Source organism: Schistocerca cancellata, chromosome 5 (assembly GCF_023864275.1).
Source record: "Schistocerca cancellata isolate TAMUIC-IGC-003103 chromosome 5, iqSchCanc2.1, whole genome shotgun sequence".
Classification (NCBI taxonomy): domain Eukaryota; kingdom Metazoa; phylum Arthropoda; class Insecta; order Orthoptera; family Acrididae; genus Schistocerca; species Schistocerca cancellata.
Window position 1 is genome coordinate 661,411,439 of NC_064630.1, and position 17,392 is coordinate 661,428,830.

Here is a 17,392-nt window from a genome sequence, read left to right on the forward strand (position 1 = left end):
ATTTGGCCTGTAATATAAAACGTCTGACAGGTAGCGAAATAAGTTTCAAATCAAATTCTTCTATTTCCTTGACGAATTTATACCTAAAAATTGGTAGCCATTAAAAAAAGTCTTGTTTTTAAGTGTAGTTGCGTGAGTAGGAATAAAATGATAATGTGTTCATTAACGTTAACACTAGTCATGCAAATAACCTGTAAACTGACTCGTTCCACATCATTTCCATAAAAGAATCGTTCAAATGATGTATGGAATACGTAACTAATTAACTAACTAACTTACGAAATGTTGTTGTGTTGTCTATATGAGTGGATGATTAATTGATTAATAACAGTAACGATACTTAAATATAAATGCATCATAGAACATGAAACATGATTATAAATTTCTAGAAAATGTTTTGAGTCATTTTTCTTCCGTTCAGTTTTAATTTCATATTCTTTGCGACAAATAAGTATAGCCTCTGAAGATGACCGTCTCTGCGATGTGCACTCACGAACCCATGTTACCCATGCCACAATTTATACGACAGCAGCTGATGTACGCGTCGCGCATGCCCGTGAATTGTTACTGGCACACAATGAATATTCTCCGCCTCACATCCTCAAAGGCCACAGTGGCCGCGCTACTTACCCCCACTACCCCTGAGCTAAACGACCAACTTTACTCAGATCACGACCGAATTCACCAATATCAATTACAACTATGCAAATATTACTGTCTCTCTAAGTATTATTGTTTGTTACGGAGCAGGAAAACTGTACTCTAAAGAACCTCTTAACCTTAGATGTCGTTTCTGGATTCGGCCGTCAGTTGCCCGATGCATATTATCATCCGCTGAGGAACGAGATCCGCAAGAATTCTTGATTCGGGACGCATGCGGCCCGCGCGCTGGTATTTTAAGATCAGTGCTGTAGCATATATTCAGTGTATTATGCTGTAGACATATTTTCATGTACTCAGATCATTAAAAAAAGAAGAGTAGGAGGCTTACACTGTAGATTATGTAAAGTATATTATCGAGCTTATTTATAATCCACTACTACACATTTCTTCTGAGGCTCAGTGTCTAATATTTCAATCAGCTATTGTTTTAACAACAACGTAGTTTGTGCTGCTACTTCTTGCTCGATAACTCTTATTAAACATAATCAAAATGCATTCTTGTCTTTGCGCATTTCAATTAAAGATATTCCACAGCGTTTGTTTTGTGCTCAATATTTCATATTTCGAAGATAATACTTTTTCTTTTGATGTGCACTCAAATGCTGCAGCCTCAGTTAAAACTGTTGAAGCATCTTTCTGTCAAAACAGCTGCAAGAGTTTTCAGTTAAATGAATCAAAATAGCCCCAGTTCTCTGTCGCATGTTACTGCAGTTTTTCAATATGTGCAGCGTCTGCATAGTATCAGGTTTCTTAACGCACGATTATCTAATAATATCAGTAAAATCCCACTTCTCTTTGCAATAGCATCCTTTGAGACCGTTTCTCCTTCCTGTATGCCTCTCGCAATGTTATTGTTAGTTTCTAATCTCTCTTATGATATTAAGGCTAAGTTTTTAATAAAAATCTCAGTATTCAATAGATTAAATAAGTGACATTGTGTAGTGTCTTTTTGTCTTTCAACTACCATCGATCACATTTATTTATTTTATTAAGTTGGAAATACGGGTGAAATTTATTATTTATATATTATAATGAAATCGTTTGTATTTTGCGGGAGACTTCATTGTCGTTTTAGTATGCGACAAGGATGTAAAAATGCTTTCTTACTTTCACTCCACTGATGACATGGAACCACGCTACGCTGGTAAGAACCTTGTTTGGACTCACTGTGGAAAACCTAGTACTCACATATACATTGCAGAGGAACCTTTCTGAAGTGTACTGTACTCATCATAGACCTTTGAACGGTCATCGACTTAAGCATGAATTGGGAGGGAATTTCACGATCAGGGAACAGTTGTCGTTTTCAATCTGATCTCAAGGAAATATGATTAAGTACGAAATAAAGCAATAAGAAAGCGATTAACTATAATATGCCATAATGATATAAAGCACATTTTTCATAAGAAAATTAATTTACATCAAATAAATGGTCAAAAAAAAAAAACGATATACGATAGCATGATGAAAAGTTTTTTATGTGAAAACTCTTAAAGCTATTCCAACAAAACGAACGTTCGTAAAATTCTTCATCCTTATCATTCATGTTTATATATTTATTTGTCAACATAGTCATCCTGGTGAGCACTAATTTCTACTAACGAGAGACCAGACCGTAGATACCGTCACTGTAGAATGTTTGAGTTTGTTGACAGAGCCACAACCTCACCTCCGTTTGCTCCACTTCATCACTATCAAAGTGAAGCCCTCAAACATGTTCTTTAAATTTTGGAAACAGATGAAAATCAGGTGAGGCCAAGTCAGAACTGTCTGGGGGATGATCGGCGTCGGATTGTTGCAGACGTCGCGGCGCTCCTATGTGGTCTGGCATTGTCATGCTGAAGTATAGGGTGCTATATGTGTGGACGAACTCTTCGAATTAGAAACCCGGATACAGCACAATGTTTCTCTGGCAGAGATATAGTTACATTATACGTCTCCACGTTACACGCTACAGTTCGGACCTTTCTAGCGGCAGAGGACTGGAAACACGCATACATGAAGAATAAAGATATTGGTAATGTTTGTTTTATTTAAAATGCCTTTGCAGACGTCGCGGCGCTCCTATGTGGTCTGGCATTGTCATGCTGAAGTATAGGGTGCTATATGTGTGGACGAACTCTTCGAATTAGAAACCCGGATACAGCACAATGTTTCTCTGGCAGAGATATAGTTACATTATACGTCTCCACGTTACACGCTACAGTTCGGACCTTTCTAGCGGCAGAGGACTGGAAACACGCATACATGAAGAATAAAGATATTGGTAATGTTTGTTTTATTTAAAATGCCTTAAGGGTTTCCACCTACAAGGTTTAGAGCCATTACTTTTCAGCACGCCCTGGCACTTTCTGAAATAAAATAAAAAAGCACAAATTCACGACTTACAATGTGCTCGCAAAATTGTAATTGTAGAAGCAAAATTATTGATCATAAAGTGTGTTAATTCTGGTGGTGAAGAACTGAAATGTGGCCCAGAAGCTCAAACTGCTTCCCATTCATCGTCAGCACAGCCAATGCACTGCCTACAGTAAGTCGTAGAAATCTATGACTAATGTTACTTTAATATTTACTGTGACCATCAACTTAGTGCATAAACCTAGTACGCTATGATTTGTATTTTCCTTTAATGATTTAATGCACCTCATCGGTATTTATGCCAGACCAGCATAATTTGACTGCAGTAGCCTACCTGTTAGCGAAATCGCTGTTTCGAAGTCCACAGGTTCATCTAGCGGCTTCCCTTCCTCCGCCTCTGAAATCGAGAAAAACACATTAGCTTCCACCACTCTTAGTATTCTCAACGAAAAGCAACGAACAATTGTATTTCTTTCAGGAGGCATACTCAATTTCGTGTCAAACATTTGAAGCACGCTTTGCCTTCAATCTCAGAACTTACTCTCCGTCTTACACATACGGCAGTACAATTTACAATAAAGCTGTCTCATGAAAGAGGGACACCGATGATTTTGATAACTGAATGCACGTTCCTTCTTTCCCGAAACTTACTTTCACATCTTCTCAAAATACTAGGTATCAAGTTCTATGCATTTGTACGCAGTCTCCTTGAATCATATACTGAAGCATTCACAAAATTCGTCATTTAGGTACTAGTATGGCTCGCAAGACGACATGCGAGAATAATTTATTATTCTCAATAAAACATGAATAATTGGGGAAGTCATGCACTTGCTAAGTTGGGACACCTAAGACATTCCTCACCAGATATATACAAATCGAGTGAATACACTGAAGTGAGGTTGTGAGTTAACGAGCATTTCGCTTTCATTTAAGTATATGGCCGAAAGAGACAGCCTTCCAGGAATTGTGAAGTGAATCCTGTAGTCCAGGACGGTGTGTCACAAAGACATCTACATCTACATCTACATTTATACTCCGCAAGCCACCCAACGGTGTGTGGTGGAGGACACTTTACGTGCCACTGTCATTACCTCCCTTTCCTGTTCCAGTCGCGTATGGTTCGCGGGAAGAACGACTGTATGAAAGCCTCTGTGCGCGCTCTAATCTCTCTAATTTTACATTCGTGATCTCCTCGGGAAGTATAAGTAGTGGAAGCAATACAGGGTGATTCAAAAAGAATACCACAACTTTAAAAATGTGTATTTAATGAAAGAAACATAATATAACCTTCTGTTATACATCATTACAAAGAGTATTTAAAAAGGTTTTTTTCACTCAAAAACAAGTTCGGAGATGTTCAATATGGCCCCCTCCAGACACTCGAGCAATATCAACCCGATACTCCAACTCGTTCCACACTCTCTGTAGCATATCAGTCGTAACAGTTTGGATAGCTGCTGTTATTTCTCGTTTCAAATCATCAATGGTGGCTGGGAGAGGTGGCCGAAACACCATATCCTTAACATACCCCCATAAGAAAAAAATCGCAGGGGGTAAGATCAGGGCTCCTTGGAGGCCAGTGATGAAGTGCTCTGTCACGGGCTGCCTGGCGGCCGATCCATCGCCTCGGGTAGTTGACGTTCAGGTAGTTACGGACAGATAAGTGCCAATGTGGTGGCGCTCCATCCTGCTGAAATATGAATTGTTGTGCTTCTTGTTCGAGCTGAGGTAACAGCCAATTCTCTAACATCTCCAGATACTGTAGTCCAGTTACAGTAGCACCTTCGAAGAAAAAGGGACCAAAAACTTTACTGGCTGAAATGGCACAGAAAACGTTCACCTTAGGTGAGTCACGTTCATACTGAGTTGTTTCCTGCGGATTATCAGTGCCCCATATACAGACATTGTGGCGGTTGACTTTCCCGTTAGTGTGGAAAGTTGCTTCATCACTAAACACAATCTTTGAAACGAAATATTCATCTGCTTCCATTTGAGCAAGGATAAAATCACAGAAATAGATTCTTTTAATCTTACCAGATGCAGACAGTGCTTGAACTATTTTCAGACGATAAGGTTTCATAACTAACCTTTTTCGTAGGACTCTCCATACAGTTGATTGTGGAATTTGCAGCTCTCTGCTAGCTCTGCGAGTCGATTTTCCTGGACTGCGAACAAATGCTTGCTGGATGCGTGCTACATTTTCATCACTCGTTCTCGGCCGTCCAGAACTTTTCCCTTTGCACAAACACCCATTCTCTGTAAACTGTTTATACCAACGTTTAATACACCACCTATCAGGAGGTTTAACACCATACTTCGTTCGAAATGCACGCTGAACAACTGTCGTCGATTCACTTCTGCCGTACTCAATAACACAAAAAGCTTTCTGTTGAGCGGTCGCCATCTTAGCATCAACTGACGCTGACGCCTAGTCAACAGCGCCTCAAGCGAACAAATGTACAACTAAATGAAACTTTATAGCTCCCTTAAGTCGCCGACAGATAGTGCTTAGCTCTGCCTTTTGTCGTTGCAGAGTTTTAAATTCCTAAAGTTGTGGTATTCTTTTTGAATCACCCTGTATATTCGATACCTCATCCAGAAACGCACCCTTTTGGAACCTGGCGAGCAAGCTACACCGCGATGCAGAGCGCCTCTCTTGCAGAGTCTGCCACTTGAGTTTGTTAAACATCTCCGTAACGCTATCACGGTTACCAAATAACCCTGTGACGAAACGCGCCGCTCTTCTTTGGATCTTCTCTATCTCCTCCGTCAACCCGATCTGTTACGGATCCCACACTGATGAGCAATACTCAAGTATAGGTCGAACGAGTGTTTTGTAAGCCACCTCCTTTGTTGATGGACTACATTTTCTAAGGACTCTCCCAATGAATCTCAACCTGGTACCCGCCTTACCAACAATTAATTTTATATGATCATTCTACTTCAAATCGTTCCGCACGCATACTCCCAGATATTTTACAGAAGTAACTGCTACCAGTGTTTGTTCCGCTATCATATAATCATACAATAAAGGATCCTTCTTTCTATGTATTCGCAATACCGCAAGACCGCAGATTCCCCACGAGATGGGGCCATCCACAGGCGTCTACTGTGCTGAATGAGGCCAGGCTGATCAGGCCTAAGCGCTGTAGTGTGCGAGTGAGGTAGACGAGAACCTACGTCTTAGGGAAACCCCGTAGGAGCTGTTTGTGCCTAGGGTGGCGTCATCATCATCATCATCATCATTTAAGACTGATTATGCCTTTCAGCGTTCAGTCTGGAGCATAGCCCCCCTTATACAGTTCCTCCATGATCCCCTATTCAGTGCTAACATTGGTGCCTCTTCTGATGTTAAACCTATTACTTCAAAATCATTCTTAACGGAATCCAGGTACCTTCTCCTCGGTCTGCCCCGACTCCTCCTACCTTCTACTGCTGAATCCATGAGTCTCTTGGGTAACCTTGCTTCTCCCATGCGTGTAACATGTCCCCACCATCTAAGCCTGTTCGCCCTGACTGCTACATCTATAGAGTTCATTCTCAGTTTTTCTTTGATTTCCTCATTGTGGACACCCTCCTGCCATTGTTCCCATCTACTAGTACCTGCAATCATCCTAGCTACTTTCATATCCGTAACCTCAACCTTGTTGATAAGGTAACCTGAATCCACTCAGCTTTCGCTCCCATACAACAAAGTTGGTCGAAAGATTGAACGGTGCACAGATAACTTAGTCTTGGTACTGACTTCCTTCTTGCAGAAGAGAGTAGAACGTAGCTGAGCGCTCACTGCCTTAGCTTTGCTACACCTCGCTTCCAGTTCTTTCACTATGTTGCCATCCTGTGAGAATATGCATCCTAAGTACTTGAAACCGTCCACTTGTTCTAACTTTGTTCCTCCTATTTGGCACTCAATCCGTTTATGTTTCTTTCCCACTGACATTACTTTCGTTTTGGAGATGCTAATCTTCATACCATAGTCCTTACATTTCTGATCTAGCTCTGAAATATTACTTTGCAAACTTTCAATCGAATCTGCCATCACAACTAAGTCATCCGCATACGCAAGACTGCTTATTTTGTGTTCACATATCTTAATCTCACCCAGCCAGTCTATTGTTTTCAACATATGATCCATAAATAATATGAACAACAGTGGAGACAGGTTGCAGCCTTGTCTTACCCCTGAAACTACTCTGAACCATGAACTCAATTTACCGTCAACTCTAACTGCTGCCTGACTATCCATGTAAAGACCTTTAATTGCTTGCAAAAGTTTGCCTCCTATTCCATAATCTAGGGAGGCGTAGCAGCGCTAAATATGGCGGACCTAAGATCAACCATAAAGGGAACGTTTATGAAAACTATTTAATTCTGCAGTAATTCAAGGAATGAAGACACAGTAATTTTAATCTGCCACCTTTCTTAAATTTTTCATGATGATCCCAATCAAACTTGAATATTGGTCCTGTCTATAATGGTTTAGGATTTACTGTTAACGTGAAATTAACAAATTTTGTAACAAAGAACTGAGTGCTAAAATCTGAACGCTTTGGACAATCTTAACAATCGGCATTTCATATAAAAGCGCATCATTAAAACGACAAATGTTGTAAATATCAACTCTGTAACTTTATTTGTTTGAAAGCTACAGTAAATTTAAGTTATTAGTATTTTCAGTTAACCATCAGATCAACATTTCCTCCAGATAAAACACATTGAACGATGACAGCATTACATCTTATCGAATCGTTAGGCAGTAGAACATTTATTGCAAAGTTTAATGCATAATAGTCACTTTTGTTCTTTATTTACTGATCAGAAAGCACACTGGTGCAAGGCTACTAGCTGTGACATTCAAAGTTAAGAAGGAAATAGTATTGGTTTTATGTAAAAGGATTTAACGTTTAATGTGTAATGGATATTATTGTTACTTTATTTAGAACTTGAAAGTAGTCAAGCTTTGATTATTTAAATATGTTAAAATGTAAAATAATGCGGAAAAGGCGGTAGCCAATCAGATGGACGGCTTCAGCGAAGGGAACTGCACTAGTCAGTTGAGCGACGATGTTTGGCATGCGGGAGACACGGCCAGAGACGGGCAGAGGGACAGTACTGGTGGAGAAGTGAAAGCGGGCAGTTCGGCTGGAGACACCAAAGTGGACAGTTCTGGACTAGACACCATAGGGTGCAGTTCGGATTGAGACGCGAAAGTGGACAGTCGGTCTTTAGGTAGCTAGGAAGTGAAACGACTCAGAAAATTTCGCGTGGTGTGGTATCGCGGGCCTTAGTCTATGAGCGGTGGGCAGCAGCGCTCTGGTGTGAACTCTAACTTTTCGCCTAGATAACGAGGTGGAGTATTGGACTTGTATATCGCGATGAGATTGCGAATGATCGAACCGTGTCAAATGGATATGCGCTCGAATGTAACAATAACTCTAAATACGACCTCTTTCGTTATTACACTACTGGCCACTAAAATTGCTACACCAAGAAGAAATGCAGAAAATCAACGGATATTCGTTGGACAAATATACTATACTAGAACAAACATGTGAATACATTTTCACGCAATTTGGGTGCACAGATCCTGAGAAATCAGTACCCAGAACAACCATCTCTGGCCGTAATAACGGCCTTGATACGCCTGGGCATTGAGTCAAACAGAGCTTGGATGGCGTATACAGGATCTGCAACATGCGGTTGTGCATTATCCTGCTGAAATATAGGGTTTCGCAGGGATCGAATGAAGGGTAGAGCCACGGGTCGTAACACATCTGAAATGTAACGTCCACTGTTCAAAGTGCCGTCAATGCGAACAAGAGGTGACCGAGACGTGTAACCAATGGCACCCCATACCATCAAATCGGGTGGTACGCCAGTATGGCGATGACGAATACACGCTTCAAATGTGCGTTCACCGCGATGTCGCCAAACTCGGATGCGACCATCAAGATGCTGTAAACAGAACCTGGATTCATCCGAAAAAATGACGTTTTGCCATTCGTGCATCCAGGTTCGTCGTTGAGTACACCATCGCAGGCGCTCCTGTCTGTGGTGCAGCGTCAATGGTAACGGCAGCCATGGTCTCAGATCTGATACTCCATGCTGCTGCAAACGTCGTCGAACTGTTCGTGCAGATGGTTGTTGTCTTGCAAACGTCCCCATCTGTTCACTCAGGGATCGAGACGTGGCTGCTCGATCCGTTACAGCCAGGCGCATAAGATGCCTGTCATCTCTACTGCTAGTGATACGAGGCCGTTGGGGTCCAGCACGGCGTTCCGTATAATCCTCCTGAACCCACCGATCCCATATTCTGCTAAGAGTCATTGGACCTTGACCAACGCGAGCAGCAATGTTGCGATACGATAAACCGCAATCGCGATAGGCTGCAATCCGATCTTTATCAAACCACAAAAACGTGATGGTATGCATTTCTCCTCCTTACACGAGGCATCACAACAACGTTTCACCTGGTAACGCCGGTCAACGGATGTTTGTGTGTGAGAAATCGGTTGGAAACTTTCCTCATGTCAGCACGTTGTAGGTGTCGCCACCAGCGCCACCCATGTGTGAATGCTCTGAAAAGCTAATCATTTGCATATCGCAGCATCTTTTTCCTGTCGGTTAAATTTCGCGTCTGTAGCACGTCATCTTCGTGGTGTAGCAATTTTAATGGCCAGTAGTGTAGTTTGGTTTCTGAATAATCGTTATTCTAACCAATTCGGAACTATGTGGCCTACATCATTTATGGGTCGTTAATTTAGCTCCCGATATTATTATGACTGTTATATTAACTTTGTATGTTTCATACAATTTCGCAAACTTGTCATCAGCCAGACAATTTAACCAAAGGGTCACAAATGTCTTATTACGGTTTGTAATACGACACGTGCGGTTCAACCCCTTGACTAGTTTGAGCCAAGACATTTCAACGAAGAGGAACCGCATGTCAGCCCGAACATCTTTGGGATGTTAGTTCGCAAGGTGACAGAAGTCTGGGATCTTTTAGTGCGACCTGGTGCAGCAACTCGACGTGACATTGACTGAAAAAGTCACTGGAAGTCACTTGCTGCCCCTGTATCCGTCCAAAGTTGCGAAAGCGTCGCCAGTGCAGGATCTTGTGCACGAAGTAACCTTTCAATTATTTCCCACAGATCTTCGATGGGACTCATCTGGGTGGCTAAATAATTTGCTCCATTTGTCCCGAATGTTCATCAAACCAATAGCGAGCAATATGGGCCGGTGACATGGCGCCTTGCCATCCATAAAAATTCCATCGTTGTTTGGGAAAATGAAGTCCGTGAGTGCCTGAAAATGGTCTCCAAGTAGCCGTACACAATTATTTTCAGCCAATGATCGGTTCAGTTAGACAAGAGGAACGAATCCGTTCCATGGAAGCACAGTTCATCTCATTATGGAGCCAGTTTGCACAGTCTGAGTCCATGGCTTCGTATGGTCTGTGCCACACTTGAACCTTACCATCAGCTCTTACCAACTGAAATAAGGGCTCATTTGACCAGGCTACGGTTTTCCAGCCATATAGGTTCCAACCGATATGGTCAAGAGCCCAGGGGAGGCACTGCAGGCAATGTCGTGCTGTTAGCAAAGGCACTCGCGTCGGTTGTCTGCTGCCATAGCCCATTAAAGCCAAATTTCGCCGCATTGTCCTAATGGATACGTCCATCGTACGTCCCGCATTCAGTTCTGCGGTTGTGTTACGCAGTGTTGCTTGCCTGTTAGCACTGACAACTAAAACTCCGCTGTTCTCGGTCGTTAAGTGAAGGCTGTCGGTCACTGCGTTATGCACGGTGAGAGCTAATGCCTGAAATCTGGTTTCTCGGCACACCTTGACACTGTGGATCTCGGAATAATGAATTTGGTAACGATAACCGAAATGGAATATCCCTTGCGTCTTGCCCCAACTACCATTCCGCGTTCATAGTCTTTTAATTCCCGTCGTACGGACATAATCACGTCGGAAACCTTTTCACAAGAATGGCCTGAGTAAAAATGACAGCTCCGCCAATGCTCTGTCCTATTATACCTTGTGTACGATATACTACCACCATCTTTATATGCGCATATCGCTATCCCACGACATTTGTCATCCCAGTGTGCATCAAGCTGCAGTTGTAGCGGACTTCAATCTTCTGACGTGCGCAAGTATCTTTTAACGTTCACAGATGGCGAAATGTAACTCCGAATTTTTTTTACTGGAACTATGTACTCTTTTCTTAGCACCGGGAAGAGGCTGGAAAGACGACTTGGACACATTATGTGAAGAACTGTACCACATGGTAAGAACGAAACAGCGCCGCAAACCACTGTCCATCCATCAGCAGAAGAGTTATAGCTCGTAGAAACGTGTGTCTCAGTGTACCAAATGTGAACCCATACTGTAACGGTATACATCTAAGGAGCCTATAGCCAATACAGTTTTCCCCTTCTGTTATTTTGTTTTATTCATTATATTTAGTAATAAATGTAATTACATGCAAATATTACAAATACCCTTATCTTAATATAAACTTTTCAATGAATCTTTACGTATATTCGCCTTAAGAGAGCCCGTTTCGACAGTCGAAACTGATCTATCGAAGGTTAGTGTCGATGACAAGGAGGAGATGATTATTGACGTGTGAACAGCCGGCAAGTGATGTCGAAGCGACTGCTGTGTCAAAAAGCTACGGATATCATTCACTGAATGCTGGTCACCAATTTGACTGATCCAGACGTGGGAATCTTTCTACACGTCGGTCAGGGGGCCTGGAAATAGCGTAATTTAGCGCCAAAACTGATCGCTCACAGAAAATAATAATAGAAAATTTAGATGGATGAAAGGTTTTACATTCCAAAAAAAAAATGGTTCAAATGGCTCTAAGCACTATGGGACTTAACATCTGAGGTTATTAGTCCTCTAGACTTAGAACTACTTAAACCAAACTAACCTAAGGACATCACACACATCCATGCCCGAGACAGGATTCGAACCTGCGACCGTAGCAGCAGCGCGGTTCCGGACTGAAGCGCCTAGAAACGCTCGGCCACAGAGGCCGGCTTTACATTCCAATTCGTAAATATTTCAATGTCCTGTGTTTCAGATTTTGCACAGTCTGGAACTGAAATCTAGCGTCACCAATCTCCCGTAGACAGCTGCGGCGTAACGAGAGTCGTATCACTATCTGTAACAAATACGAGTATTTAACTCATGTGGAGACAATACTTTCATCGCAGAATCGTCAAATGCCGCCATTGTACCTCATCGTCTGCACACTGAGAGGAAATCGTCCAATGAGGTGAGATGCATTCAAATCTGACACCTAGTGTACACGTGTTTCGGCGTATTATGCGACTTGAATGGATTTGGACGCGGCAGTGCATTTCGAGTGAAGTGTTTTCAGACAGAGGTATACTTATTACTCAGCAACATTGGTGCTGCATACGCGTGGGAACTATACCTAATTTCAGAGAATGATATTTATTTTATTTTCTTTATACTCTTTTTGTATGCTTGAATAAAGGTACAGGGCAAGTGCACGAGTACACCTTTCTTGGTTTTGCGGTGGACAGTAAATTTCATTCTTTTTACCTCAGAATATGACTGTGGAATTAATGACTGTTGGTTAACGCAAAATACGGGCTTTTGCTTAGAGGTACAGACGAAATTCAGCGTGAAGTGTTGTTTATCCGCAGTCGCTTTATTGCATGCATCAGTGCTGAAATCCACATTTTAAACTTTTGATATGTAATAATAATGCACACACGAACCGTACCTAAGTCACGTGAACTCATTGTCATCTTTGAAAAACCTCTTTTCGGCTTGAAATCATTGACTCTATTTAGACCGCTTCCATGTAAGAAGCAAAAAACTCAGAACCGCTGAAAGTAGCTGTTGGTAGTCAAGTACAACTTAAAATCATATCCCTTCATTTGGCGAGATCCCATCAAGAGAGAGAACTATCAGGAATTTGGAACAAGTGAAAAGGTACAAAGTAACAATCGATGAAATCATAGAAAGCTGATCTGCGTATGGTATTAATGGTAATTTATCACTATACTGCTTAATGCTTTTCATGATTATGCCAGCAAATTTAATCGAGTAAATTACACAGAAGGCTACAATCATAAAGAAAACTTGAAAGCTACTGTGTCCTCAGTTACACCAAATATCTACTATTTATCTGCTACTGCTAGCTTAATATTTTCTTAATCACAATGGTGTTTTTGAAAGAAAATGTTTATTCACGTCTCTAGACATTGACAACTGTTTACAGTAAGTTACTACTTTTACTGGAATTTATAACATGAACACTTTCAGTTGCTAAGTTGTTAACAGAAGTCTTCAATCTCTGAATCTAGATAGGTAATTACTACAAAGAGTCACAAATTCGGTATGTTTTTAATTTCCTTTTGAATTGGCAGGGACTCACAATTACTTGGTTAATGTTAGATAGGACATTATTCAACGTTTTTACAGGGAAATAGGTTGGATTACAAAGGAGAATAAGCAGTTAAGATCTTAGAAGGAAACAATATAGAAAAAACGAAGGAGTATGTGAAAACAGTGCAGTGTAAATCAGAATTAAATAAAGCCCCAGGTCCAAGAAATATACGAATGGGACTTCTAAAATATGAAGGAACTGTAGTGATAAGCTACCAACAGAAACTTTTTATGAAAATAGAGGTAAGACAAGATCCACCTGCAGAGCGGAATTTGTCATATATATCCTCCATATATAAAAAAGGTGACAAGAGATTATCCATAGCTTATAGAGAGATAAGTGCTACCCCAAAAACACGTAGCCTTTTTCCAATATTTTGAGGAATAAAATAGACAAATATGTGTTGGCTTTAAGTGAAGAGAAAAATGATTTTAGGTAAGAACGATCATGTCGTGATAACATTCGCTGTGTTAAACAATTATTGTAAAAAATGCAAAAGTAGAAATAAAAGAATATACATGACGTTTGTGGATCTACAGACAGCTTAAGACAATGTCACTAGCACAAAATAATGGAATGCAATATAAGAGTTAACTTGAGAGAAAAAAATTAACTAACCCGGTTGAAAAGTTACATAAGAACACAAATATAATGGTAAAATGGAACTCAAGGCTGCCACAAGTATTTTCTTGAAAAGAGTATAAAACAATGTTGTGGAATATCACATAATCTGATGTTTATTAGAAACAGGAGTTGGTGGCTGGTATATAAAATGCTCAGGCATGGGAATAAAGATTGATGACGATACTCCACATGAGCTTTGTGGATCACCAGGCAATGTCCTCTCATCATGAACGATACGGAATACATACCGAGAAAGCTTATTGAGGAGAATAGCAAATGGCATTTGGGAATAAATCTGGACAAGACGGATTTACTTGTATGGGATAGGATTTGGTGAAAATTGAAACAGAGGAAGGAGAAATAAAATTCTGTTGAAGCTACAAGTATTGGGGAACAATAATAGCCAACTCCAGTACATTGACATGGATATTAGTTCTAAAACAGCTATGAGGAAGAGAGCTACTAAAATTTCCGGGGGATCATATGGATTAGTATTACTCGGATTGACACTAAGAAAAGGTCATTTCACAGTTGCAACTGAGATGTGGCCTTGAACAAGGTAAGTTGTGAAAAAACAGAAGTGTGGAAATTGACCATAGGAGAAAATGTCTGCAGTTAATGAGACAAGATAGGATACGAAATGAGGAGGTATGAAATCAACGTGCTGCATAATGAAAAGTCGGAGAGCAGATCGCTTCAGTGGTACGGGCGCGTGCAGAGAATGCCCAACCATAGGTGTTCAAAGAAGATTTTAAACTGGAAGCTCCCTGATAGAGGAAGGGGAGAGAGACCAGCGCTGACAGTGGAAACATACACGCAGTAGTCGGTGTTGCACAGAAATCATGCACCGGTTGACGGAAATACACTCCTGGAAATTGAAATAAGAACACCGTGAATTCATTGTCCCAGGAAGGGGAAACTTTATTGACACATTCCTGGGGTCAGATACATCACATGATCACACTGACAGAACCACAGGCACATAGACACAGGCAACAGAGCATGCACAATGTCGGCACTAGTACAGTGTATATCCACCTTTCGCAGCAATGCAGGCTGCTATTCTCCCATGGAGACGATCACAGAGATGCTGGATGTAGTCCTGTGGAACGGCTTGCCATGCCATTTCCACCTGGCGCCTCAGTTGGACCAGCGTTCGTGCTGGACGTGCAGACCGCGTGAGACGACGCTTCATCCAGTCCCAAAAATGCTCAATGGGGGACAGATCCGGAGATCTTGCTGGCCAGGGTAGTTGACTTACACCTTCTAGAGCACGTTGGGTAGCACGGGATACTGCGGACGTGCATTGTCCTGTTGGAACAGCAAGTTCCCTTGCCGGTCTAGGAATGGTAGAACGATGGGTTCGATGACGGTTTGGATGTACCGTGCACTATTCAGTGTCCCCTCGACGATCACCAGTGGTGTACGGCCAGTGTAGCAGATCGCTCCCCACACCATGATGCCGGGTGTTGGCCCTGTGTGCCTCGGTCGTATGCAGTCCTGATTGTGGCGCTCACCTGCACGGCGCCAAACACGCATACGACCATCATTGGCACCAAGGCAGAAGCGACTCTCATCGCTGAAGACGACACGTCTCCATTCGTCTCTCCATTCACGCCTGTCGCGACACCACTGGAGGCGGGCTGCACGATGTTGGGGCGTGAGCGGAAGACGGCCTAACGGTGTGCGGGACCGTAGCCCAGCTTCATGGAGACCGTTGCGAATGGTCCTCGCCGATACCCCAGGAGCAACAGTGTCCCTAATTTGCTGGGAAGTGGCGGTGCGGTCCCCTACGGCACTGCGTAGGATCCTACGGTCTTGGCGTGCATCCGTGCGTCGCTGCGGTCCGGTCCCAGGTCGACGGGCACGTGCACCTTCCGCCGACCACTGGCGACAACATCGATGTACTGTGGAGACCTCACGCCCCACGTGTTGAGCAATTCGGCGGTACGTCCACCCGGCCTCCCGCATGCCCACTATACGCCCTCGCTCAAAGTCCGTCAACTGCACATACGGTTCACGTCCACGCTGTCGCGGCATGCTACCAGTGTTAAAGACTGCGATGGAGCTCCGTATGCCACGACAAACTGGCTGACACTGACGGCGGCGGTGCACAAATGCTGCGCAGCTAGCGCCATTCGACGGCCAACACCGCGGTTCCTGGTGTGTCCGCTGTGCCGTGCGTGTGATCATTGCTTGTACAGCCCTCTCGCAGTGTCCGGAGCAAGTATGGTGGGTCTGACACACCGGTGTCAATGTGTTCTTTTTTCCATTTCCAGGAGTGTAGAAGAAGCCTGTGGAGAACTAAAACGGCTAACGGCCGGAAACGCCAGAGAAGATCTCAGATGGGATATTGTTGAACATCTTCCCACCAGCGTCCAAAATTCCTCTGTATTCCTTAGACAAGAAAGAAAAAAGTCTACATGAAAATTAGTATTATGTCTTGTGATTTCGTGAATCACAGTTCTTGTGAAAGTGATTTTTACTACAAGCAACAAAAACAGCAAAGATGTGTATAAGGATTCTAAGATCCTCAAAAGTGGCTCCTGTAAGATGTTCAGTCATCTGAGGGCGGAGGAGCTGACAGAGGTTCAGGGTACTCTTTTGCCCTTGGGGTTGGAAACTGCCCCTAAAGGTGGAAGAACGGCATGAGGATGCAGAAGGCAATAGAAACCACTGCATTAAATAGCCTACACACCAGTGTATCCACAAGACACGTGACCCGCATCTGAAAAAGTGTCATGATGGTCTCTACACTGGCAAAAGATTCCTGAATAGTCCCCCATTCGGATCTATGGGAAGGGACTGCCAAGGCGGAGGTTACCATGAGAAAAAGAGTGAACAACCAACGAAAAGATAACGTTCTAGAAGTCTAGGCGTGGAGTGTCAGAAGCTTAAACGTGGTAAGGAAGCTAGAAAATCTGGAAATGGAAATGCAAAGACTCAGTCTAGATATAGTGGGGTCAATGAAGTGAAATGGAAAGAAGACAAAGATTTCTTGTCAGACGAGTGCAGCGTAATATCAACAGCAGCAGAAAATTATGTAACGGGAGTAGGATTCGTTATGAGTAGGAAGGTAAGGCTGAGAGTGTATTACTGTCATGTCAGCAGTTCAGTAACTTGTTTGTTCTTATCAGAATCGACAGCAAACCAATACCGACAACGGCAGTTCAGGTATGCATGCCGACGTCGCAAGCTGAAGATGAAGAGATATGAAAGTTTATGAGAATACTGAAAGACTAATACAGTACGTAAAGGGAGAAGAAAATCTAACTCTCATAGGGACTGGAATGCAGTTGTAG

The 17,392-nt window shown here is 42.4% G+C and overlaps 1 protein-coding gene across 1 annotated transcript in view; it reads right to left on the bottom strand.

The window, feature by feature from the left end:
* The window catches only part of LOC126187882 (synaptic vesicle glycoprotein 2C-like), a 163,064-nt gene that overhangs the window by 126,249 nt on the left and 19,423 nt on the right, over positions 1-17,392 (bottom strand). The window contains exon 2 of the mRNA XM_049929219.1: positions 3,356-3,418. Within this exon, the coding sequence (XP_049785176.1) occupies positions 3,356-3,418 (63 nt within the window). The remainder of the gene's footprint in view (positions 1-3,355; positions 3,419-17,392) is intronic.